The sequence below is a fragment of the Artemia franciscana genome, chromosome 4, assembly GCF_032884065.1.
Source record: "Artemia franciscana chromosome 4, ASM3288406v1, whole genome shotgun sequence".
In the NCBI taxonomy this organism is placed as follows: domain Eukaryota; kingdom Metazoa; phylum Arthropoda; class Branchiopoda; order Anostraca; family Artemiidae; genus Artemia; species Artemia franciscana.
The window spans coordinates 51,301,697-51,327,494 of NC_088866.1; the positions used below are offsets into that span (position 1 = coordinate 51,301,697).

A 25,798-nucleotide genomic window follows, 5' to 3' on the forward strand; every position below is an offset into this window, starting at 1 on the left:
AAATACTTCCTGGAGTTCAATACTGCCTTCAAAGAAGATTCCACCACTCAGTGGGCAGTCAAACAAGAAAAAAGGAGCTAAAAATTAAATTTATTCATCCCTTGAAAAAGGTGGTGTGAACGGGGATAGATAAAAGGGTTTGACAAATACTGCGCTGGCTATTTGGATTTAACCTGAAATATCGCCAAGCCGAATTGCGGATTAGTAAGTGCGTTCTTACCCAAAGTTTTCTTCCGAGTTCGCATCTCGTTTCTCCCTTTTTGTATTTTTAACGTAACTAATGATCCCCCCCCCCACGAAGATACCAAAAGGGTTGTAACACTGATGTTTACAAGTTAACGGATACTTTTCATATAGTCCAGAATATCGCATTTTTCAGTTTATAGACTAGACTTTCTATCTGATCGTACAGCTCGAACATATAGTATTCTTTTAAGTGGTATACGAATTAGCCCGTTGTCTGAATAATTAGGCAAATAAGCTAACTCAGTAAAGATTGTCCTTTTATCGTGATAGACCACGATCTGCAGTTACTTTGGGCTAAAAGAGCTCTAAAAATTTGATTTTTTACTATAGATCTGTTAAAACCCATGAAGGCCAATAACTCGGAAGCTAGCTCCTTTGAAAGCCTCTAAATTTTGAGAAAATACACGCTTAGTGACTAGAACGGATACGGATATCAATTAACTATAATATATAATGCTGTATAAAAAAACAAACAACCATTTTCGAGGGTACTGGGATACAAAAGAAATCAGCTACCACTACATGTCAGTGGTGACATCAGCTCCGGAAACAATAGCTTCACGATGTATATTAACTAGTGTTTGACACTCTTCAACAGTCGCGTTTGCCTTGACCGACATAATTCTTTTGGTCCACTTTTTGTCCAGGGTAATCGATTTGGATTGAACGTTCATCCTTCTCATCCCTACCTTCGTTTGCATTCAAGTCTTTAGCGAGATGGATGAGAAACGATTCCAAGAATCAGTTTTGATGTTTTTCTAGGACACTCAACGACAGCGGTTGAGAATGAGAGCGAAAGCAAATGCCTAATCACAACCATGAAATTTGCAAACCTCGGACTTCCAGTATTCATCTCGGAAATCTTTTAGAAGTCCCAAGTTTCAGTAATCTTGGGGAGGTCTGAGACCAGCATTTCCCGCCACTCGTCATGAGTTCTTTTAGCACTCCAGTTTGGAAGCTTGTATTTGCAAAGAAATTTTGATAGTTTTATTGGAGCAGCCGAGTCGGTAGCCATCATATGGTCTAAAAGATCAGCGTATACGAACTTTTCGTCGTCAAATATGAATCTTCCTGTATCTGATTAATCGCCTCAGCGTAAAGACAATAGGCTCACTCATACATCAAATTAACAGAAACGTCGTCAGTGCGAGTTCTTCAGTCTGACTGCAACGTCTCCAGAGATTCATACGCGTGTATCCTAAGATATACCTCTTCCAGAGCAAAGTAATCCTGAAATTTTCAGGGTTCAACTCTAACACAAATGTCCCTCTGACGTAGGCTGCTCTCATAAAGCTCATTGCCAATTTACGGATCAGCAGCTCCACTACTGATTTTATATGATGGAAGAGCGGCTTCTTGCTCTGGAAGAGTTTGTTAAAAGCATTGAATCATTCAATAGCATAGCTTTCAAATTCAAACTGGATTCTCAGAAGTGGGTTAGTCAACGTTTGTGCAGCTCGATCGTTAGCGTGAGTAGGGTCTTCGAGAGTTATATCTTGGAAGTAGAGTTGCAAATGGCTCCACTGTTTAAGAATCCTATCAACGCACAATTTAAGTAAGAGCCACCGTGTCTGCCCTGGCGAGAGCATTTGATAGATAGCTGTGTCCGTAAATGTTTGGAAGGCAACAAAGTCGCTCCTTCTCTTAGCGCTCACGTTGAAATGGGCATACATGGTGCGACATACTTCTTCTAACCCCTTTGGTAGCCTCTTACAGGCATAAGATGGTACTAGATGTATCATATGGCTACTACACTTTACACAGGTTATCAGGGATACTGTGCCTTGATCCTGCTGAAAACTGAATTGTCGGAGCCAAATATGGTGTTGCATGTATCCAAACAATAGTCGATCCAGCTCTCGAGTGGTGTCTTTCTATCTTTGATAGCTTTCTCAACTATCTCAAACGCTGTCTCTGCTCTTAAGTCAGGACATTCAATCATGTCCAGCAGGTCAAATTTGTTTCAAGTTCTGATTTGCAAAATATGACGGCAACAGCAAGTAGTTTCAACACACTGACATCAGTGGTCTCATCAATAATGACCGTGAACTGAGTTGACTCGAGTTTTCCACAAAGCATCTAATTGAAATAAGGTCTTAGTCCTTCATGAACAATGTTAGTTGCTGTCTATTTTCCAGGAGCAATCTTTTTAGTTACAGACTTATTTAGCAGGCTTTTCACAAGTGGTACTAGCTTCTCTATCAGGGAGAAAGCCAAGTCATTCTTGAAAAGGAAGCCAACCAGTTTGGTTTCTGTAGTCTCAACGTCTTTACAATCAACTACAGACACATGATTGATGGGGACAGTGGCTTTTTTCGCAGAGTCTATACTCCTCACTAGTTACTGATGCTTTGCAGATTTTGCATGTTTACCAAGTTTAGTTTCTCCACAAATAAAGCTCTTTTTACAGTGCGTACAAAATCCCTTTTCGTCACTGACTTTATTTCTTGTAAGCCAAGTTGAAAACTCGGGCATTCTCAGCCAACTAGACTGAAATTTGGACCCCGGTCGGGCATATTTTGTCTTAGCTTACATTGTTTCTCTTCTTCTTCTTCTTCTTCTCACATCTTCTTCACAACCTATCTCTATCGCACTAGCTGCATCTTCACCGTAATTAGTATCGGCCTCATTGTCAACTATGTTTGAAGACATGGTAGCTATATTTTGCATCTAGACAAAATAGGCTACTTAGGAGTGTGGAGTGTACTCTGACAGTTACAAGGACGTAGGAGAAAAAAAAAAGGTGCATTAGATAATAAGAAGTATAACTGGTCGAAGTTGAACTGAATTAAAGCTGAGCCCCATTGCGAGGGACAAATCCGCAATGAGTATATACATTTTGCAATTTTTAGAAGTAAGTATAGTCAGTAAAATCAGCAAACAATTTTGAAGTTCATTAAAATGTAAAAAAAAAATTACGAGAGTAAATTATGCCCGGAATGTTCTAATATAAAATGCATAGAATCCTCTTCTTTGTTCTTTCCCTGAAAAATATCCCTTTTTTTTACCAAAATCTAATCAGTACTAATAGAACAAAATCACACTGAAAGATCCTATACCATTTTGATGATCGAAACATTAAACAATTTGACATATTTGCAAAAGGGATAGACCCATTTCGCTACTCCAATTTTTTCCAAGCTACCAAACTTTTCACAGTGATACTTTATCTAACCCTGCTCCAAAAAAAAACATTATAATAAACTGTATTTGTTATGGTAGCTAAGGTAGCTGACTACACAACAGCTGATTAGATTAGAGTATAACTAGGCCCTACAGCCTAGTTGTATTGCGAGAGCAACAGTCGGGTTTGTCCCCCCTTTTTTTCTATGCCGCCGATCTCAGCTTATTCCTGGAAACTGGTAAGGGTCTAACCTGTGCGGTTTTTACGGAAAGTGTGGACCTCGGGCCGGATTGATGAATATGACATTACATTTTGGAAAGCTCCGCAAAACTCTTGCCTGGGGCCAAAAAGGGTGGTTTTGCTTGTCAACGAGCCAGAGCCTATGGTGTACGAAGTGAAGTGGAGTTATATAGCCTATGTCAGAGAGGAGAATCTGAAGTTGTGTAGAGCCAAGCTTTCGTTTCATCAAACTATGTTTCTACTTTCGAGTGGAAAGCTCCGTTCTAGCAGGCAAGCAGGCAGGCACCCCTTTCAAATTGAAGATAGACTAAAATCTATAAGTGTTAAATATATGCGGCAGTTACCAGGCCCCAGAGCCAATATATCTTCTTTGAGTGATAAATAGAAAAATTTACAGAAACAAAAAAGTGGCATTTTCCCACGGGTCCGAAAGCGCTGCCGTGATTTTGGCTGGGTTTATCATTTGTTTTTTTGGGCTTGGGATTGAGATAAAGAAATTTTATCAGATGTACCTCTTAAAGTTTAAAAGTTCTGTCACTGCTAAAGAAATTGGAGCTTAACCTTTGCTCCTTTCTAAGTGGTGACGTTAAAAAATTGGCCTACGGCAAAAAAATCAACTTTTAAACTAAGACAGATAAAAAAAAAATTTCGACGGCAATCGATAGCTCTTGATGAGCTGATCAAAATATGTGTCATCCAATCTTTGGTACAGAAATTTCTTCATGAGATATACTAGTTAGAAAGTTTCAAGGGGTTGACAACTTCAGTAGTAGGGTACACACCGAAACCAAAAATTGGCTGATACCAATTGCGAGACAATTAGAGGACCTGTAAGCAACAGCCGAATGTTAGACTATAATCATCTTCGGCAATAAGGGGTTTGCAACTTTGGCTAGTTGGTGCACCTATTATATGTTTCCGGTGTATTTGATGGTAAGACCAATTCGTTTCCAGTGGTAAGACATGCAGGGGACTTATAAGTAAAAATCGTCTATTAGGATACAATCATTTTCAGTGAAGAGGGGTTTGTAACTTTTGCTAGTTGGTGTAGCCAACCCATACTCACTGTAACCTAGAATTAAGTGTTTAAGCAACGGGTACAAACAAAAACGTAAAACAAGGGAAAGCACTAAGGGGTTTGTAACTTTTGCTAGTTGGTGTACCCATACTCACAGTAATATAGAATTATGTGTTTACGGAACGGGTACAAACGATAACGTGAAACAATGAGGCAGTTTCGTAATAATTAATAGAGCTTCATCTATGGTATTTTGATCCTCAAAAGCTACGGATAGCTTTATAATACCAACTAGATTACTTAAGATATTCTTCCAAGTCTTGATCCGTCACGATGTCTACGATTAAAAAGGATAAAGTTCAACTGGCTGCAAAGTCAATTTAGTCCCTTCTTTTGGTAATATAGCTCGTGATGAGCTGACCAAAGTATATGTCATCCATTTTTTGGTACAAAAATTCCTTCATGAGATATACCAGTTGGAGAATTTCAAGGAGTTGACAACTTCAGTAGTAAGGTACACACTGAAACTAAAAATAGGCCGATGCCAATTGTGAGACATGTAGGGGACTTGTAAGGAAAGGTCGGCTGTTAGCTCATAATCATCTTCGGCAATGAGGAGTTTGCAAATTTTGCTATTTGGTGTACTTCTTATTTGTTTCCAGTGTATTTGATGGTAAGACCGAGTTGGTTCCAGTGGTGTGACATGTAGGGGACTTGTAAGCAATAATCGTCTGTTAGGCTACAACCATCTTCAGTGAGGAGGGGCTTGTAACTTTTGCTAGTCGGTGTAGCCTAACCATATTCACTGTAACCTAGAATTAAGTGTTTACGCAACGGGTACAAACGATAATGTAAAACAACGAGGCACTCTCGTAATAATTAATAGAGTGTCATCCATGGTATTTTGATCCTGAAAGTTACGGATAGCTTTATAATACCATCTAGATCATATAAGATACTGTTTCAAGTTTTCGTCCGTCACGATGTCTACGGTTGATAAGGATAACGCTCAACTGGCTGCAAAGTCAATTTAGTCCCTTCTTTCGGTATTATTGATAGCTCATGATGAGCTGATAAAAAATATGTCATAGTAGTTTCTTCATAATTAATAGTGTCATTTATGGTATTTTTATCCTGAAAAGTTGCAGATAGCTTTATAATACCAACTGGACTATATAAGATATTGTTCTAAGCTTTCATCCGTCACGATGTCTACGATTGAAAAGGATAATGTTCAACTGAATACAAAGTCAATTTAGTCCCTTCTTTCGATATTCTTTTGTTATTGTTGTTTTTTCAACGCTGAGGAATTGTGTTTGATCATGTGATTACTGATCGCGTTCTTCTTTGAACATAACTTTTTAAAAGCTTTGATAGACTGACAGCGTTTAACCGATAGCAAAGAAACAAAACCAAAGTGTTGCTCTCGCAATACTTTATTCGGCGAAGCCAGACAAAGGTTGCCACAATACTACACGTAGCTCAGGCAACGTAGGTCTAGTTATCTCTAATAGATCTATGTAGCAAACTTCTGCGACTGAAAAATAAAATAAAAATAAAATATTAGATCCTAGCTCAGTGCTTTAGTACCTTGGTTACACTGGTAAAGAGTGTCCTTGAGACTCAGTGGTTGATCCAAGAGGGGGAAAGGGTGTGGTCTCCCCTCCCCTTAGACACCCTGATTTAATTCTTTTGTATCTTGGCTAGAATTTTTTCAGTGCGCAGATTGGACAAATCTTTTTATTGCATTACTCGAATATTAAAAAAGATTTCTATTTCAATTTGTTTTGTCAAAGCAAGTTCAAGTGAAATTCAGTGCTTCCACTTGTTTGTCTTTAAAAATCTTGCCGGGAATCTTAGAAATTCTGAAAAATCCTACTCTAGAAGTTCAAAAATCCTGTAGAAACTCCACTTTTACAGAACTTTGATAACTCTGTTGTGTGACTGAAGTATTTGAAAGAATATACTTCTTTCTTTTTTACCAGGAAATTACCTATGAAATCAGAAAATTTCATGAATTCAGACATCAGTTAATGATACTGTCCACTTAATGAAATGCAATAAATAGACTAATAGTTGGCACTACATAGAAAATAGCTTCTAGGCCTCATATGATTTGTAAGCCATGCTTATGATAAGCACTAAGCAGATGAAAGCAAAATTAGTGCAACCTTTCTCTTCTATACAACCTTGACACAAAGCATAGCACAAGATAAAATAAAAGTAAGCATCGTTGTATTTTGATTTTGTTTACCATCTTTCCACTATAGGTATTTCAAAGTAGTGAAATAGTCCAGGTAATTCACAGATTTTCAGATTTTTCCGCGGTCTTTTTGCCGTACAGTTAAAACTGGACAAAGAATTAACATGGAGCTTCTGTTATGGCTACTTTTCTTACTAAAATCCTAATTCTCGCTGCAAACGGCATTCTGTATTTTCAAAAATCAAAAAAAAATCCTATCAAGGTCCAATAATCCTAAATATCATGATAAATCCTGGAAAGTTGAAGTATATCAGTGTATCTAATGGTCAACCACCATAACAATATATTCAGCCTCTACAGTTCAGGGTTACCGGGTGGATAAGATACCAGCCGGTTAATACCGGCTAAAAGGTGATTTCTGCCGGTATGGTTAAAATCAAGTGGCACGGATAAAATCAAATAACTGGCTAGAATCAAAATTATACCTGCTACTATGTGATTTTGGTAGCATTCCACTATTCTATAACTGTCATACTTCTTTCAGGTATTGAAGAAACCGCGTATAACATACTGTCAGTAAACAAGAAGGAAAATCTATGAAATTACAAATTAAATTCGTGAAATAGCATGTTTACTAACCGCGTATTGTATCAACGTATACAACAAAACGCCCTCTCAGTTTCCAATAGCTTCCTCGCTTTAATATAACACAAATAACTCCCGGTATAAATAAATCGAGGGAATCAACCTGACCTGATGACTCACTGCATAGCTCACAGCTGCTTGAAAAGTGCATGCGACTTGAACATGCTAATCCCAAACCGGTTTCTAGACTGGAGTAGGCGAGCTAATTAGTCCGGGAATCAACCCCTGTTGAAAAATAGTCGGAACAGGAAACAGCAAAGAAACAACAGTAAAGACTGATACATAGAAAAGATCAGTGTGATTTGAGTTTGAGAATTGAAAATAAAAACAACTAAATTTAATTCTTGCGTAAAATCTTTGAAAATCCGGAAATCCAACGAATATACTTCTTATCCATCGAAGACCCAAAAAATCTGTTTTTGACGGAAAAATCCGTCAAAGTGAAAACGCTGATTCTGGTACAATCACAAACTTCCCGGTACATTTTACAAAATCTGGTACAATAAGATTTGACTGGACGTCAGACATAGAGTTATAAGTTTTCCTTTACACATTTATTTAAGTGCTTGTTGTAGGCCTCTTGCGGTCACAATATAGTGTGAAGCAGCACAGCCATCTGTATGGTAAGTACAAAATAGGTGGAAAGCGGAAAACTCTAAATTCAAAACTCAAAAGATATATAACATTGATGGTTTACCGCGCGGTGTTTATCTAATCAATGAAAGCCACTGAAATAGATTACAAAAAATTGAATGCAAAGCACAAAACCTTGACATAGGCACATTTATTATTTTTTTCAATCCAAGTAGTTCCTATGTCTCTATATTTTGTTTCTTGGCAATTAACTAATTTCTTTCTAACCCTCATGAAGCCCGACTTTGTTATGCAGATTTGAGGTTGGATCCTATCCTGTAAGTTCCATCAGTCATCATATAACTTTTTGATGGAGATTTTGCGGAAGTGGCCATACCATTTACTTAACATAGCAGTAGAAATAGTACCTAGGCTAGGAAAATCAGGATTTTTGTAGGGAAACTCAGGGTCAAAACCAGGTATCAGTTCTAGTTCATCTGAGATATTTATTTGCCCTCTTAAAGTCTCAAATATGATTTGTAGTCCACTCGGGCTGAAGCAAGATTTTGCTAATTTGTTTATTCTGCCTGTGAACTTGTTGGGTACAGCATGAAAACCCTGACCCATTTATGTTCACTAAGCTGAAGAGTTATGTTATTTTTTGATTATAAAAATTATTTTAACCTTTCTTTGATATTAGGGTGTCCACTGTTATAAAACAACAATATCAAAGGGTTGACTAAAAATGTGAAACTCTTTGACTCTATAGGCCTACGACAGTCTATAAAATACATTGAAGGAAATACGCTACATTGAAGGAATTACGCTTACATGGTAATAAAAGAAAACTGTTGCTCTTTATTTTCTTCTTCTTTTTTTTAGATAGCACCAACCGAGATCTGGTTTTTGAGTTTTCTAGTCATAAGTTTTATTTACTATATTCTACAACATATACCAATTCAATTGGTCTAATTAATCATAACTCCGGTAGCTAACTAACTTATTTCATTCAACAGAGCACAATTCACCACTCCATTATATCTGACTTTTTAGTCTCTCGACACGAAACGTGATCTATATAATAAGTTGGCAAATTATTTTAGATAAAATTACCACAACCGAAAACCCCTGATTTTTGGATACCCTATGCCAAACTCTAGGTATATCTAGTGTTTGACATAGCCTATGCTATGTCACCCTCCCCCATATGTGTAAATTTGAGCCTATATTTGGAAATGTTAATTCAGTTTTGAAGATAAAAAACTAAGGTCGTTAATTGTTCGTTATTGAATAAAATTTCTGCCATTTGCAGGAATGACGCCAAAATGGTCTCTGCTGGGAAAAAGAGATCTTCCAAATATCTTTGAAAGAAAATATCTGATACTTTGTTCTCTTTATTGTAATATACTTTTCTGATCGTTCGCGTGTTGCGTGTAGTGCCAAAAAAATTTTGCGTCTTGCGTGTAGCGCAACACACAAAAAAATAGACATGTTACTATTTTGATATCATTGGTACAATTCTATGGCGTATGGCGATACTTTTTCTTGCAAGGCATTGGCAACACTGCTTAAGAATCTTATGAGATATATAATGCTTTAAAACCATTTTTAAAAGTTGACTAAACTTGAAGGTAGGTGATACTATCATGAAGAGTCAGCCACTGAAACTTCTATGAAGACATAGTCGGATTATAGTAGTTAATCACAGACAGCAGCGCCGACAAGGTTAGTTCGTAAAGTGCTATAAATACCCAGACTTTCGTGCTATGCACAATTTTGCCACCTGTAGCATAAAAGTGCCTTTTTATCGGTATTTATTCTATGTGTAACACTTGCTGTGAAAAATACCACGAAAGTGCTATTTTAGCATTACAACTGTCTTTTTTTAAACTAAAGCACAAAAAATGGCTAAGTAACGCACAAATTTAGGAAATTGTAGTACTTTAGTTACTGACCTGGGTGGCAACCGTGGCCAAACAACAATTTTCGGTTTTAGAGTTCAAAAATTATTTGTTCGTATCTTTGCGTGTGTAGCGACACCCGCATGGTTTGTTTCAGTATGCTTGGATTAGTTTTGGTGTAATTTTTTTTTTATTGTAAAGGAGAAAAATTCTATCCGGAGCTGATCAGAGTGCAAAATGAGAAAATATACGTACACAGGCATATCCCGTATCTAAGTGTATATAGGTTATTTTCACGCATAAAGCATGCTCCGACATATGTTTTAATGTGAGACATCCTGTAATTGCAGTCTATATTTTCAATCTTATAATATAAGAGAAAAAGTGCTATACTCAATGAAACACTTGCTAATCTGCTACAAGTGATGAAATCGTACTAAAATAGCATTTTTGTGCCAAAGGGGACAACCCTATTCATAGGACAACCACTGTCGGTGATCGCCTTAAAAACCAGGGATTTTTTCATGAAATCGCTTATTTGTTTGTGCTGCAATAATTAATGTTTGCACACTTCTAATATTCATCTTGTAGTCGTAGCATTTGTTTGAGCATTTAAAGAAAGTCATTAAATGTTGTCAATTCAAAATTTTTTTCTTTTCAGTTCCAAATCTAGTATAATTTATTGCGTTCAGTTCAAGAAGAAGTAGGAAAGCCGTAAATACAAGTCACATCCCAGTTATATCTACTATGTTTTCTTAAATAAAAAACGGAATGACGTTGAGGTCTTGTTCAATGAATTCATTTTTTAGCTCCTCACTCATTTTCTTTTATTTGGGTAAAATATTTCATTGGATAAAGGTCAAATTTAACAGTATGTATCTGTTATTTGGAAGTTCCTCTATTTTTATGCCGAGGACTATTTTCTTGGACAAAGATAAAGTGTTGGAAAGGTATTTTCAATATTTTCCCTGGAAGTCTGTTCCGCTTTTCCTAGATTAAGTGACGAGCCAGTTCTCTCAAAAAGGACACTGCTGGGGTATAGCAATATTGTTTTGTATTTGTGAAGGGGGTTAACGCCCTCAAAAGTCAGTGAATCGTAATGAAAATTGCATCATCAGGTTCAGCGTATCAGAGAGCCCTACTGTAGAGGTTTCAAGCTCCCATCCGAAAAAATGTAAAATTTTGATTTCTTTTTCTTTTTTCCAGAAAAATGATCATGGATGTGGGCTCATTTCTTTTACTTTTTTTTCCCAGGAGTGATGGTATCGAGCCAATAGTCCTAGATAATCACAAGTGGGTGCATTCAAACGGAAATACCAGGTTCTAGAGCCCCCTTTAAGTGACCGAATAGATGGATGGGCAACTTGCCCCCCCCCCCTCTACCCTTTTTTCTGCAAAAGTCGTCCAACCAAAGTTGTTTTTAATTTTGTTCAGAATAGGTCCAATAACTATGCCATTAGAGATGACATTGCACCTTCCCCTCCCCACAGTACCTGGGTAAAAGACCGAAAATTATGAATTTTACCAATTGTTTAAGCATAGTATTTATTATTGGTAATTATAAAGACATTTTTTGGGGAAGGGGGTAGAATGGAATTTCCAGCTTAGGGTGGGTTTCTATAGGGAGAAATTCCGTGGGAAGGGAAGTCTCCTGGAGAGAACTTTCCATGACAAATTTACACCGGGGAATTTGGAGAAATTCCTATACGAAAATGATTTTATTTGTATTATATTTCTCTTTGTTAACTCAGTTTTGCATGTAGAGCTGTTCCCGGGGAATCATACGGGGGAAATTTTAAGCGGAGTAAGAATTGTTTGAAGGGTATTCCTGCGGGGGAAATTCTCCATGGGGACATTTTTTCGTGGGAGTAAATTTCAGCTAGGGGGGGGGGGGAGGTTTCGGGAAACATTTTCCAAAGAAAGGGAATTTCAAGGACGATTTGAAAAATGACTTTAAATTAAAGGTTTTTTTGAATCTAAGTATGCTTAGCAGAATTTTCTTGGCGGAATCTTCCGTGTGAAATTGTACAGGGATAATTTTTAGCAAGGATGGAACTGTCTGGATAATATTTTCCGAGGGGGGAATTTCACGTGGCTGGAAATTTACAAGGAAAAGTTTCCCCTAAGGGTAGGTAGTTTCTTATTGGTACCAAATTTCCCGGCATTATCTGGAAAATGATCAGACATCATAGGCAGCGCAAAAGCCCTGCCTAAGTAAAGAAGGGTGTTGGTGAAATATATTATTTATCTAATTTTTTTGGCTTTCAGACCAGGATGCTTCGTATGGAAGGAGTTGTGGTAGAAACTAAGAAAGGGACTCATTTACTTTGGAATTGATAGTTTTAGTGCCCTTTTTAATTTTCAAAAGTAATTCAAGGATTACCAGTTCCCCCCAACCCGCAATGCCAATCATTTCTTCAAACACATCCAATCAAAATTTTGAGATAGCCAGATTGTTCAGCATAGTTGAAAGTTCCAGGAACTACATCTTTGATGATGACAACCCTCCCGACAGCCCTCAGGGTAAGGGATTTAAGTTACACTAGTTGTCCATTATTAACATATAAGATTTTTACTGAAGGACCAGTTGTAGAAACTTCAAAGTGTGCTGATTGGATTGGAAATCAGGAGTTATAATGTCCCCTTTAAGAGTTAGAAGTAATTGAAGGGCAATGGCCTCTCCCTACGTCCTTCTCCTTATATGTTATTAACATATAAGATTTTTATGGAAGGACCGGTTGCAGAGACTTCAAAGTGTGTTCATTGGATCGGAAATAAGGAGTTATAATGCCTCCTTTAAGAGTTAGAAGCAATAACACCCCCCCGTATGCCGTCTTTGCCCCAAATGTATCCTATAGAAATTTTGTGATAGCCATTTTGTTCAATTAATTAAAAAATACTTTATCAGCAAAAGAAGTTTTTCAGAGAAAAGTTAAGAGCTTCATTAAGCCAAAAATGAGCAGAAATCAAAGTCAAATAATCTTCCTAGCGTAAAACACAGCATAAAAATCATATATCAAACACACCTCAAAACAAAAATTTCGCAAACAAAAAGAGTCGCACCCATAATAATAATACAAATAATAATAATAGGTGTAAATCAAATAATTGATAAACATCAGTCATCAAGACATTTAAATGTTTTTTTTTTAAAGTACCAGAAAAGTGATGCATCCTGAATGAAAGGTTTTATTGGAAAGATACCGAGAAAGATGACATACGTCATCTTTTGAAAGTACCAGACAAGTGATGCATCCTGAATGAGAGGTTTTTATTGGAAAGATACCGAGAAAGATGACATACGTCATCTTTTGAAAGTACCAGACAAGTGATGCATCCTGAATGAAAGGTTTTTATTGGAAAGATACCGAGAAAGATGACATACATAACGTCTGGTATATCAAGAGAACCCCTTGACAACCGGTTATCAGTTAACTGAGGCCAATAGTGAGAGATGAGCAAGAAAAAAAAACTTGACTTCGCAGGACTTAGGCAAAGGCGATTAGCACCCAACCAACGGATGACTCTCTAAAAAAGGTCAACTTTTTGGGAAGTATCTCAGGCTCCATTCCTACTACAATAGCAAGGGTACTGTCGTCAGCGAAAGCAACCAGAGCGTCCTCCTCCTGCGAAGGTGATGGACTTTTTGAGCATTGAAAGATTCAGGATTAAAACTTTGCTAAATTATAATTAATAATTTCGGATTTCCATTATTTATCAGAAGCAATGCTATAGTGTTGCCTATAGTAACGGCAATAAGGCTCTAATATTTTTTTTATATTTTCGATCAGATTCAGTGTATCAGAGAACCTTATTGTAGAAGTTGCAAGCTCCTATTTACAAAAATGTGGAATTTCGCATTTTTTGCCAGAAGACAGATCACGGATGCGTGTTTATTTGTTTTTGTTTGTTTGTTTTTTTTTTCAGGGGTGATCGTATCGACTAAGTGGTCCTAGAATGTCGCGAGAGGGCTCATTCAAACGGAAACTAAAAGCTCTAGTACCCTTTTCAAGTGACCAAAATAATTGGAGGGCACCTAGGCCCCCTCCAACGCTCATTTTATCCCAAAAGTCACCGGATCAAAATTCTGAGATATCCATTTTATCCAACATAGTCGAAAACCTAATAACTATGTCTTTAGGGACGACTTACTCCCCCGCAGTCCCCGTGGGAGGGGCTGCAAGTTACAAGCTTTGACCTGTGCTTACATATAGTAATGGTTACTGGGAAGTGTACAGACGTTTTCAGGGGGATTTTTTGGTTTAGGGGGGAGAGTTGAGGGGGGAGGTTACGTGGGAAGATATTTCTATGGAGGAACTTCTCATGGGGGAAGAAAATTTCAATGAAGGGGGCGCAGGATTTTCTAGCAATACTTGAAAAAACAATGGAAAAATAAATATGGAAAGTTTTTTCTATTGAAAGTAAGGAGCAGCATTAAAGCTTAAAACGAACGAAAGTTATTACGCAAATGAGGGGTTTACCTCGTCGTTATACCTCAACCTTTACGCTAAAGTATTTTTAGTAATTTCAACTATTTATATTACGGCATTTGGGATTCAGAGGTCATTCTTAAGGAATTGGGACAAAATTTAAGCTGTAGTGTAAAGAGCGAGGTATTGACGAGGGTAGAACCCCCCTCATATACGCAATAAAAACATACGAATATAGAAATTCGTTACATAAGTTGATTCGTAGTTACATATTTTTTTTTACCAATGAAAATGTCTGTAAAAAATTAAAAGTTCTAGTTGCCTTCTTAAGTAGTCGAAAAACTGGAGGGCAACTAGGCCTCCTCCCTCGCTCCTTTTTTCTGAAAGTCTTCCGATTAATTGCAATTAATTAATATGCAAATTTCGTTTTAATTATTTATGTACGGATGGCCAAGATCAAAACATGAATTAGTTCAAAAACGTCCAGAAATTAAATAAAAAAAACAAGTTTTTTTAAATAAAAGTAAGGAGCAACATTAAAACTTAAAACGAACAGAAAATACTCCGAGTAATCTCAAAATCTTCCGATCAATTGCAATTAATTAATATGCAAATTTTGTTTTTATTTTTTGTGCGCGGAGAGCCAAGATCAAAACATGCATTAATTCAAAAACGTCCAGAAATTAAGTAAAAATAAACAAGTTTTTTTTAATGAAAGTCAGGAGCAACATTAAAACTTAAAACGAACAGAAAATACTCCGTATATGAAAAGGGCTTTTCCTCCTCAACACCCTGCTCTGCTAAAGTTTCTTACTGTTTTAAAAAGTATAGTTAAGCGAAAGAGTCAAACTTTAGCGTGAAGAGTGGGACGTTGAGGGAAAAGCCCCTTTCATATACGGAGTAATTTCTGTTTGTTTTAAGTTTTAATGTTGCTCCTTACTTTCATTTAAAAAAACTTGTTTTTTTATTTAATTCACGGAAAAGGTGGCCGTATGAACTACAAAAGAGACACAAATAATTAGGAATTGAAAGTTATTATTCCCTTTTTAAGAGTAAAAAGTTCTTCGATGGTACCTTGCCCCCCCCCCCACCACCGAACCTCTTTTCCCCAAATACATTCGATCAAATTCTTTATGCAGCAATTTTGTTCAAAATAGACCAACTCAAAATTTTGACCTGATGCATTTGGAGAAAAAAAGGGTGGGGGTCTCTGGTTGCTCTTTGATCATTTTTAACTTATTTCCAAGGGTTAATAAAACCATATATTGTAACAATAAGAAGCTTGCATAACTTAGGGCCCTTACCATGGTGGCTGGGATGGGGGTTTCAACCCTGGAAGCATAGTTATTATGTCTTTAGAATATTATGAATAAAATGACTATCCTCGAAATTTGATCGGACGCAATTGGAGGTAAAAGAGCACGAGGAGCTGACTGCCCTTTGATTACCTTGGGCGCTTGAAAATAAAACTACGACTTTTGACTTTCAATCGAAGGAGGCCCTTCAAAGTTTGTATGACCCCTTTCCATGAAAACTACATAGATAGAGAGATGAGTGTATTTCAAAAGCCCATGGGCCATTTACACACAAAAATATAAATAAATAACAAACAAGCAAGGAAATTAAACAAAAGTACAAATTACAAAGACGTGCAGAAACAGAATATAACGCGAAAATACCTAATCTAACAGCAAAAGAAATTAATCATATAAACTTCTTCTTCTTAATAAGGATTTATCTATATACACTCCCACCCGAAATATTGCGGTTGGTTTACTATTTTGCAGAATACTAGGAAGCATCAAATTAATCCCATGCAAATAATTTTCCCGTAAATCAAAGAGCAACGGACATTTCTGGAGAAAATGATCAAAGTCTTCATCCGTATCTTTACAAAGGGGATAAACATACCGCCTATCAGGACCAGCTATAATTTTTTTTTTGTCAAACATTTTTTGCCTGTTCTGGATTGGAAGACAATTCGCCCTAAGCTGAATCCAACGACGTAGAATCATTGCCGGTAAATTAAATTTAAAATAAACCTCATTTCCAAAACTAGATTTTGCCTGATTATAATGTTGCAGAGTTGTAGAATTTAAAACCAGCGCTTGCCGATGCTGAATTTCCTGACTCTGTAATAAAAATCTTACCTGGATTTCTAAATATGTTGGTATATCACTGGAACAAAGATCATTATTCCATAAGTAAGGTATTCCTACTTTTTCTAGTAATGATTTAATTTGAGATGGCCACGAGGTTTCTAAAGCCACTTTTCAACATCTGATCATATGCCATTCTTGCTAGTCCATCTTCATTACTCTTAGTTAACTTCAACCAGAATCTAAGCATCAAAATATACCTACGTAGCTCTACAGAAAACAGGCCCATATCACCTTTCAGAATCTGTGAATGAGTTGTCTGATGTAGACCAAACACTCTTTTATAATACTGAAGCTGAAGGGACTCCAGTTGCTCCAGAATCTGTGAATGAGTTGTTTGATGTAGACCAAACACTCTTTTATAATACTGGAGCTGAAGGGACTCCAGTTGCTGCTCCGTTTCTCCAATCCATATCTCTGCTCCATATTATGTCACGGGTAAAATTTTTGTATTAAATACTCTTTTATGCATTTTTAAGTTTTAATCCCCATTATCGTCGGGTTTCTAAAAATTGCAGACATGGTCACTTTACCTCTCTTAATTATTTCATCAACATGACTCTTTAGGCTTTCATTTTCCAATAAGATAAAGCCTAAATATTTTATTGTTTTACTTATAATTAGTTCCTTATTATTAAATTTAATCTATACTTTTCTTCGTCACCTACACTCTTTTTTTAAATAAAAACTTCGCTCTTTTCAGTATTCAGCCTTTTTTTATCTGGGAATATTCTTCTATGAGGTTCAAAAGCGTATGTAGATCTTGCGGTTTATTAGCCACCAAAGCAATATCATCTGCAAATAATAAAAGAGATAGTTTTTGAGTCCCTAGACTAACTTTTGGAGCCCATCTATTCTCTAAAAAGTTAACAACATCATTTATAAAAATAGTAAACAACTTAGCAGAAAGGGTGCTGCCCTGTTTTACTCCCAGCTTAATATCATAAATACTTCGAAAACCTATTACCACCTTGTACGATTCCACTCACGCAAGTATACATGCTCGCTATCAAACTAACAAATAAATGGGGAAGGCCAATTCTTAGGATGGCATCTTTCAATAACTCTCTGTCGACACTGTAGAAAGCCTTATGGAGGACCAGAAATCCCACATAAAGACAAGTTTTTCCCGTTCCGTGTTTATCTGTTAATGCCTTTAAAATAAACACACTATCTGTCGTCCCATACCCTGTCCTGAAGCCTCCTTGTTTCTCATGTATTAAATTGTTTTTATTTAACCAATTGGAAAGCCTGGTATTTAATACCTCACTTAAAGCAGGGACAAGCACAGTTAAGCGATAATTCTCAAGAGCCTTCAGGTTTTCTCTCCTAAAAAGTGGTATAAACAATGATGTCTTCCAAGTGCTTGGCCATTGCCCTGACGTTAACATCTCATTACAAAGAAAAACAATTATTGGCATTATAATACAAGGAAAATTCTAAAATAACTTTATTGGTACATCCGCTGCGGTACCACCTTTTAAATTCTTAAATTTCAACTTTATCTCTTGGCCATTCGTGTTACCCGCTAAATCACAATCATATTCTCTCATAAGATAACTAACCATCTCTGGGGCATTTGCTACCTCCTGAAGATCTACATAATCACCTTCAAAACTTTTTAGGTACTCAGGCCATGAATCAGCCATGAACCATGCTGGGGCCCGGCAGTGAAGCCGCCGGGAACCAGCACTGTCTGCGGTTAGAACACAAGGGACAATGAGATTCCATATATAGAAGCCTGCCACGTGCCATGCTGGGACCCGGCGGCGAAGCCGCTGGGACCCAGCTAGTCTATATATATATATATATATATATATATATATATATATATATATATATATATATATATATATATATATATATATATATATATATATATATATATTATATATATATATATATATATATATATATATATATAAATGTAGAGTCCGATACATTATCGTTATTACCGTTACACGAGCTAAAAAAATTGAAACTCTTTTTAGATTTTATTAAATTGCTTAAAATGTAAAAAACTGGTGACTGCACAAATATTTCAATAAATTTTGACAATGGATTAAAGCAGTTCGAAAACCTTACAACAGAAAACCAAAAGTTTGAAGTTTAGTCTATAAAATCCAAGTAATTCGAAAACCTTAAAACAGAAAACCAAAAGTTTGAAGTTTAGTAGAAATTGTTGAAGTTTATAATGCTTGCTGCTCAAAGAAGATTTGTAAAACTGTCAATTAACGTCAAAAAGAAATTATTATTAAACTGCTTAAAATGTAAGAAACTGGTGATTGAACAAATATTTCTATATATTTTGACAATGGATTAAAGCAATTCGAATACCTTAAAACAGACAACTAAACCAATTTACGGCATTAATTCGATCCAAAAATGACATATATATATATATAGAATACATATATAGAAGCCTGCCGCGTGCCATGCTGGGGCCCACGGGGACCGGTGGCAAAGCCGCTGGGACCCAGCACTGTCTGTGGCTAGAACACAAGGGACAATGGGAATCCATATATAGAAACCTGCCGTGTGCCATTATGGGGCCCGGTGGCGAAGCCGGCGGGACCCAGCACTGTCTGCGGTTAGAACACAAGGGACAATGAGAATCCATATATAGAAGCCTTCTACGTCCCATGCTGGGACCCGACGGTGAAGCCGCCGGGACCCAGCTAGTATTATATATATTTTGACTATTCAAACATAAAAAAAGAAAATAAAAAACAATACCCAATAAACCATTCTTACTTACACATTTTTACATTTAAAACTTTAATTTACAATTATCTAACAGGGGAGGAAGAACCTGACAATTTTTACAATACAATTCATGCATTGCCATGCACCCACATATACTACACCATTCATTATTTTACAAAACATTAATTAGGCCAGTATCCTTTACATATTGTCCTAAATACTTAACTGTCTCTTTTTGTATATCCTTTGCAATCTTTCCTAACAGTTCTTTTATTCTGAACTGAATACCTCTCTTTTCTGCTTGTTCCTTTAGTCATGACCTAGCAGTCTCATGCTTTTCTGCATTCCATAATTATATGTTGTAAATTTTCCTCCACTCCACATACATTGCAGTCAGATGAGTCTGTCATATTCCTGGAAGAGGTTCGATATTGTAAAGACCTTGTTGTGTTTTAGGGATGAAATCGGTTGGTGATCGATGTCAGCCTATAGAGGTTCCAATGTGTCGTAACATGCCATACAACCTGACAAGCTTTCCCAACTTTCTTGGCCACGAAAACCAGGCTGAAGTAATGATTGCAATGGAACAATATTCTATTTCAAGTTGGACAAACTGCTCTCCCTATTTGGTAGGTTTTCCCTTCCTTATCAACTCGTTTCCTAATATTTTGTTTCTTGAAAGAGAAGGATGAAGTCGATTTCTTCCAAAACACGTCTGATATTTATTACATTTTGTATTTATTTTTTAAATAGCTATTATACCATCTCAAAAACATACAAAATTTAAATTTGATATTTTATCATCCAGGAAAAAAGTTCGCTATAGTAGTAGCAATAATTTTATTTTTTTTAAGTAGTATTTATTTTGTTAATAACTACTATACCAATAAAAATCCCAGGATTTGATATTTTACCATACAGGCAGAAAGTTCAGTTTAAGTAGTAGTAATATATATTTTTTTTAATCAATCGGAAGCACATCAAAAGTTTGGCTGGTGAAGATGTACTACTAGCAGGAAAATAGTAATAACAACTAGTATACAACTAGTAACAACTAGTAACAGCTAGTATACCCATAATAAGTTGGAGGGTGAAATCGTGTAACGAGAAATACAAACGTGAATAAATCACACAAGATAAAACTACATAACATTATCATTCCAAAGCAACAATAGTTATAAATTATTAGTAAAAACAAACAACTCAACAAATAAAACATGTTTATCTAATATATTTTCATAAGTTTTATACCCATTTAGTTTCAATATGTTTTGAAGGTATGTTTACTGTGCAGCCCCATACACAGCTCGGATTTAAACTGACCAATGCGTAATTATTTAATGCTAGGTTTAAGCTTATTTCAAAACTGAGCCCTTCTATGAATGACTGAAAAAGACATCTTATTTGAAATTAAATAAAAAAAAACAAGTTTTTTTAACTGAAAGTAAGGAGCGACATTAAAACTTAAAACGAACAGAAATTACTTCGTATACGAAAGGGGCTGCTTCATCATCAACGCCCCGCTCTTTACGCTAAATTTTGATTCTTTCTCTCAACTCTTCTTTTTAAAACAGTAAACAACTTTAGCGTAAAGAGCGGGGCGTTGATGAGGAAGCAGCCCCTGTCGTATACGAAGTAATTTCTGTTCGTTTTAAGTTTTAATGTCGCTTTTTACTTTCAGTTAAAAAAACTTGGTTTTTTTTATTTAATTTCTGAACGTTTTTGAATCAATACACGTTTTGATTTTGGCTCTCTGCAGAGGAATATTTAAAACGAAATTTGCATTTTTTTTCTGGCTAAATGGCTTTCTCATAATTTTGATCGAATGACTTTGAGAAAAAAAAGAGTGGGGGAGGAAGCCTAGTTGCCCTCAGATTTTCGGTTAATTAAAAAGGCAACTAGAACTTTTAATTTTTTACGAATCTTTTTATTAGTAAAAGATATACGTAACTTATAAATTAGCTTACGTAAAGAACTTTTGTATTCTCATTTTTTTATTACATATAGGAGAGGGTTCGCCCCCTCGTCAGCACCTCGCTCTTTACACTAAAGCTTAAATTTTGTCCCAATTCATTAAGAATGACCCCTGAATCACAAAAGCCGTAGAGTAAATAGTTGAAATTGCTAAAAAACACTTTACCGTAAAGAGCGAGGTATTAGGAGGAAGTGAGCCCCTTATATGGGCAATAATTTCTGTTCGTTTTAAGTTTTAATGCTGCTCCTTACTTAAAGCTGAAAAAACTTTTCCATATTTATTTTTTCATTTTTTTTTTAAGTAATGCTAGTAAATCCTGCGCGCCCTTCATGGAAATTTTCTTCCCCCGTGACAAATTCCTCGATGGAAAGTTCCCCCAGCATATCCCCCTCTTCTCAACCCCTCCCCCAACCAAAACATCCTCCTGAAAACGCCTGTACACTTCCCAATAACCATGGCTATATGTAAGCACTGGTCAAAGTTTGTAACTTGTAGCCCCTCCCACGGGGACTGTGGGGGAGTAAGTCGTCCCCAAAGACATAGTTATAAGGTTTTTCGACTACATTGAATAAAATGGTTATCTCAGAATTTTGTTCCGTTGACTTTGGTAAAATAATTAGCGTGGGAGGGGGCCTAGGTGCCCTCCAATTCCTTGGTTACTTAAAAAGGGCACTAGAACTTTTCATTTCACTTAGAATGAGCCCTCTCGCAATATTCTAGGACAAATGGGTCGATACGATCACACCTAGGGAAAAGAAAAAAAAACAAATAAACACGCATCCGTGATCTGCCTTCTGGCAAAAAATACAATATTCTATATTTTTGTAGATAAGAGCTTGAAACTTCTACAGAAGGGTTCTCTGATACGCTAAATATGATGGTGTTATTTTCGTTAACATTCGTTAAGATAGGGGGTGTTTCTCCCTATTTTCTAAAATAGCGCAAATTTTCTCAGGCTCGCAACTTTTGATGGGTAAGACTAAACTTGATGCAACTTATTTATTTAAAATCAGCATTAAAATGCGATTCTTTTGATGTAGCTATTGGTATCAAAATTCGATTTTTTAGAGTTTTGATTACTATTGAGCCGGGTCGCTCCTTGCTACAGTTCGTTACCACGAACTGTTTGACTAGACGAGAAACTTCAGTATCTTTTGTTGTCATAGCACCATGATAAAGAATTCTCACGAAACCCAATCAAATAACTATAGGCTATTCTCATGTCAAAATCTATGCACGTACAGGCAAGTTCGAACCAGTATTTAAGATCTAGGTTTTTGCTAAAAGGATGAAGTTTCTATGGAGGATAGGATGCCTTTTATAGGATAGGAAACATTATAAACTGTTTCCTATGCCTGAACTATTTTCTAAACTGTTTTTGATTAACTAACATAGTAAACTAAGTGCTGCTGGATGGAAGCAATCCAAAGCGTACAGGCCTACTATGATTTTACTTTAAAAACTCAGCTTTTGCAACTAAATCCTGAACTCGTCAGCTGGTGTCAAGGTTTGAACTATAAAAAGAAAAAATTAACATGATAGATTATTCAAGATTCCTAGACTAGGGACAAATTCCACATTCGAGTTAATTCAGATCTATAAACTTGATGATGATTTACAAAAATTTATGGAAAAGGGTGAAATTACATAACAAGAATGTCAACAAAATATTTTCTGAGGAGAGAAATAAAAAAAATCACAAGAAAAGGATCGCTACCGTTAGCCGCCCTTGCAAAAATAACATCTTTCCTTTCAGACGTTTTTACTGTGTTCCTTCTATATACCCCTTTGTACCTTCGATTTCACGTCAAAGCCAATACCTCCATGTAGAGAAGTCTGTGAAGCTGTTTTAGAAGATTGCAAAGATATCCAAGGGCTTCTTGAATTTCCTCTGCCATCGAGAATTGATTGTGACAGCCTACCTCCCAAAGATGGAGATGTCTGTATTGCTCCCGAGACTCAAGGTTAGTAACTAGTATTACGAAGGAGCCGAGGAACTATTTTTAATTATTCTCAGAACCGAAGTCCTTTTAGATCTACTTACTGGCTTAACATTTTGTACAAAAGAATCAATAAGGAAGATTTATTTTTTTCATTCTTACTAATAGCTTAAAATGTCACGCCAGAGTGCTTATGAGATGAATTTTACTTACCGTTGTTTTTGCTGGGCTCCAGGTTTCAAAAAGAGACACAAAAACTTCATTTTCTGCCACACGCTTAAGGACATATTGACAGTATACTATAACGTATACAAAATACGTTATAGAGTTGCGTCTGTAATATTTTTTGATTTAAGTCTGTAAAATTAAACTAAAGCCCATTTTCTAATCTTGAACTATTGTAATAAAAAACCTCTCTTTTTCCCTTTACTAGTATCTTAGCATTAGCCAATATATGGTACATTATTCCAGTAATAACAAATATATAGTAATAGCGCAAATACGGTGTATTATTCAAATAATCTCTTTTTATTTTTTTTCGTACCTTAGTATTAGCTAATATATGGCGCATTATCATAGTATTAATCAATATATGATGCATATGTGGTGCATCAGTGAAATAATCTACTAATACTTCTACTAATAATAATAACTCCCTTGCAGCACCAAGCCACCTGAGGCCAACACAGCTACGCACGCTCCTCCTCCGACCTAATCTATTCAAGGCCTCCCTCTTTACAGCCTCCCAGGAAGTTCCCATCTCCTTTAAATCTATATTTATGACATCGTCCCAATCTAGATGAGGACAACCTGCTTTCCATGTAGCCAAAGGCGGTTAGCAAAAAGGACAATCTTCGGATATCTGTCATCCTTCATCCGCAGAACGTGGTCTATCCCTCTCAACCTTTCTTTCATTATAGCCCAAGAAAGCCCTAGAATTTACTAGTATCCTAGTAGTAGACCATATCTGGTGCATTGTCTTAGCCTTAGACTAATCTATTGTGCATATTATGTGCATTAGCAGAATAATCGCTCATTTTCTATTCACTAGTATCCTAGTATTAGCCAACATATGGTGCGTATATTATGCGTTAGTAAAACAACATCACTTTTTCCTTTTACTATTATCTTAGTATTGGCCAAAATATTGTGCATTCTCTTAGTATTAGCAAAGATATGGTGCACTAGGGGAAGCACCAAGCAATTTTAGGTTACCCTAATTAAAACAATGTATAAGAAAGGCGATAAGAGTGAGTGCGTTAGTTATCGAGGCATGGTCTCTGTAAATAAAAAATTACTTAGTTATATGATACTTTTCAAACAGTTCGTGGTAACGAACTGTAGTAAGGAGCGACCCGGCTCAAAAGTAAACGAAACTCTAAAAAACGGCTTGTCCCCTCCGCAATCCCTCGCTCTTTACGCTAAAGTTTGACTCTTTGCCACAATTCTACTTTTTAAAACAATTAAAAGCTTTAGCATAAAGAGCTAGGGATTGCGAAGGGGACAACCCATTTCATATAAGGAGTAATTTCTGTTCGTTTTAAGTTTTAATGTCACTCCTTACTTTTAGTTAAAAAACCTAGTTTTTTTATTTTTATACTGAGAGATGAACAGTGATAAGAGAAGAATAGTGTGGTTTTAGAAAGGGCAGAGGGCGTGTCCACAAAATTTTCACTCTTAGGCTAAAGTGCCTGAGTTATCAAACACCTTTGGTTCTCAGTTTATAGATTATGAATAACACTAGTGGGGTTAAGATAGACAATGAAGTTAGCAGTTGGTTTCGTTTTTAATCAGGAATTAAGTAGGGTTGTGTTCTATACCCCTTTATATGGATCATTTTGATGGACTTTGTCTTAAGGAGTACAGGAAAGGCAATGGGAAAACACGGAATCAAATATAAAGGACAATTTTCGTTGGACTTAGAATATGCTCAGATTAAGCATCCTAGAGGAAAATTTAAGGAAAAGGAGTGAACTTTTAGAGATTTTTCGAATTCAGGGTGCTACAAAAGGTTTGAAAATTTATTTTATGAAGACAAGTTAAGACAAGTGAAGACAAGCTAAGGCTAGGAATTAGTGAAGATGAAAAGGTTACGTTGGGTAACGAAAAGATTGATCAGGTGGACAGGTTCACTTAACTTTTTAGTATTATTAGTAAAGAGTATATTAGTATTATTAATAAAGGTGGGAGCAGTGAAGATGTGAAAAATAAAAGTAGAATACTCAAGGCCTAGGGTGTTTTTTCACAGTTGAAAAAAGTTTGGAAGGAATAAAACCAAGATTAGAATATGTTCAGATGACAGTGATTGTCATCACTACAGTGATGACAGTGGTCAAATATGGTTCTGAAGCATGGCCACTCCGAAAAACGGATGACTATTTGATAGATATTTCCCCGAGAAACTGCCTACAGATCGTTCTGGGTACCCGGCTGACTGATTGTATTTCAAACAGTACTGTACAAAAAGTGGAGTTGAATCCCGCTCTCTAGGGTTGTAATGAGAAAAAGTATGAAATGGCTTTGGTATATTCTGCGGGTGAAGGATGACAGATTGCCGAATATTCCTCTTTTTGATCAGCCGTCAAAGGCCAAACGAAAAGCAGTTCATTCATGATTAAAATGGAAGTACGCATAAAGA

At 36.3% G+C, this 25,798-nt stretch overlaps 1 protein-coding gene across 1 annotated transcript in view; it reads left to right on the top strand.

The window, feature by feature from the left end:
• Positions 1–25,798, top strand: part of LOC136026556 (secreted frizzled-related protein 3-like) — a 71,173-nt gene that overhangs the window by 18,639 nt on the left and 26,736 nt on the right. The window contains exons 2-3 of the mRNA XM_065703241.1: positions 19,702–19,874; positions 22,977–23,184. Coding sequence (XP_065559313.1) covers positions 19,702–19,874; positions 22,977–23,184 — 381 coding nt within the window. The remainder of the gene's footprint in view (positions 1–19,701; positions 19,875–22,976; positions 23,185–25,798) is intronic.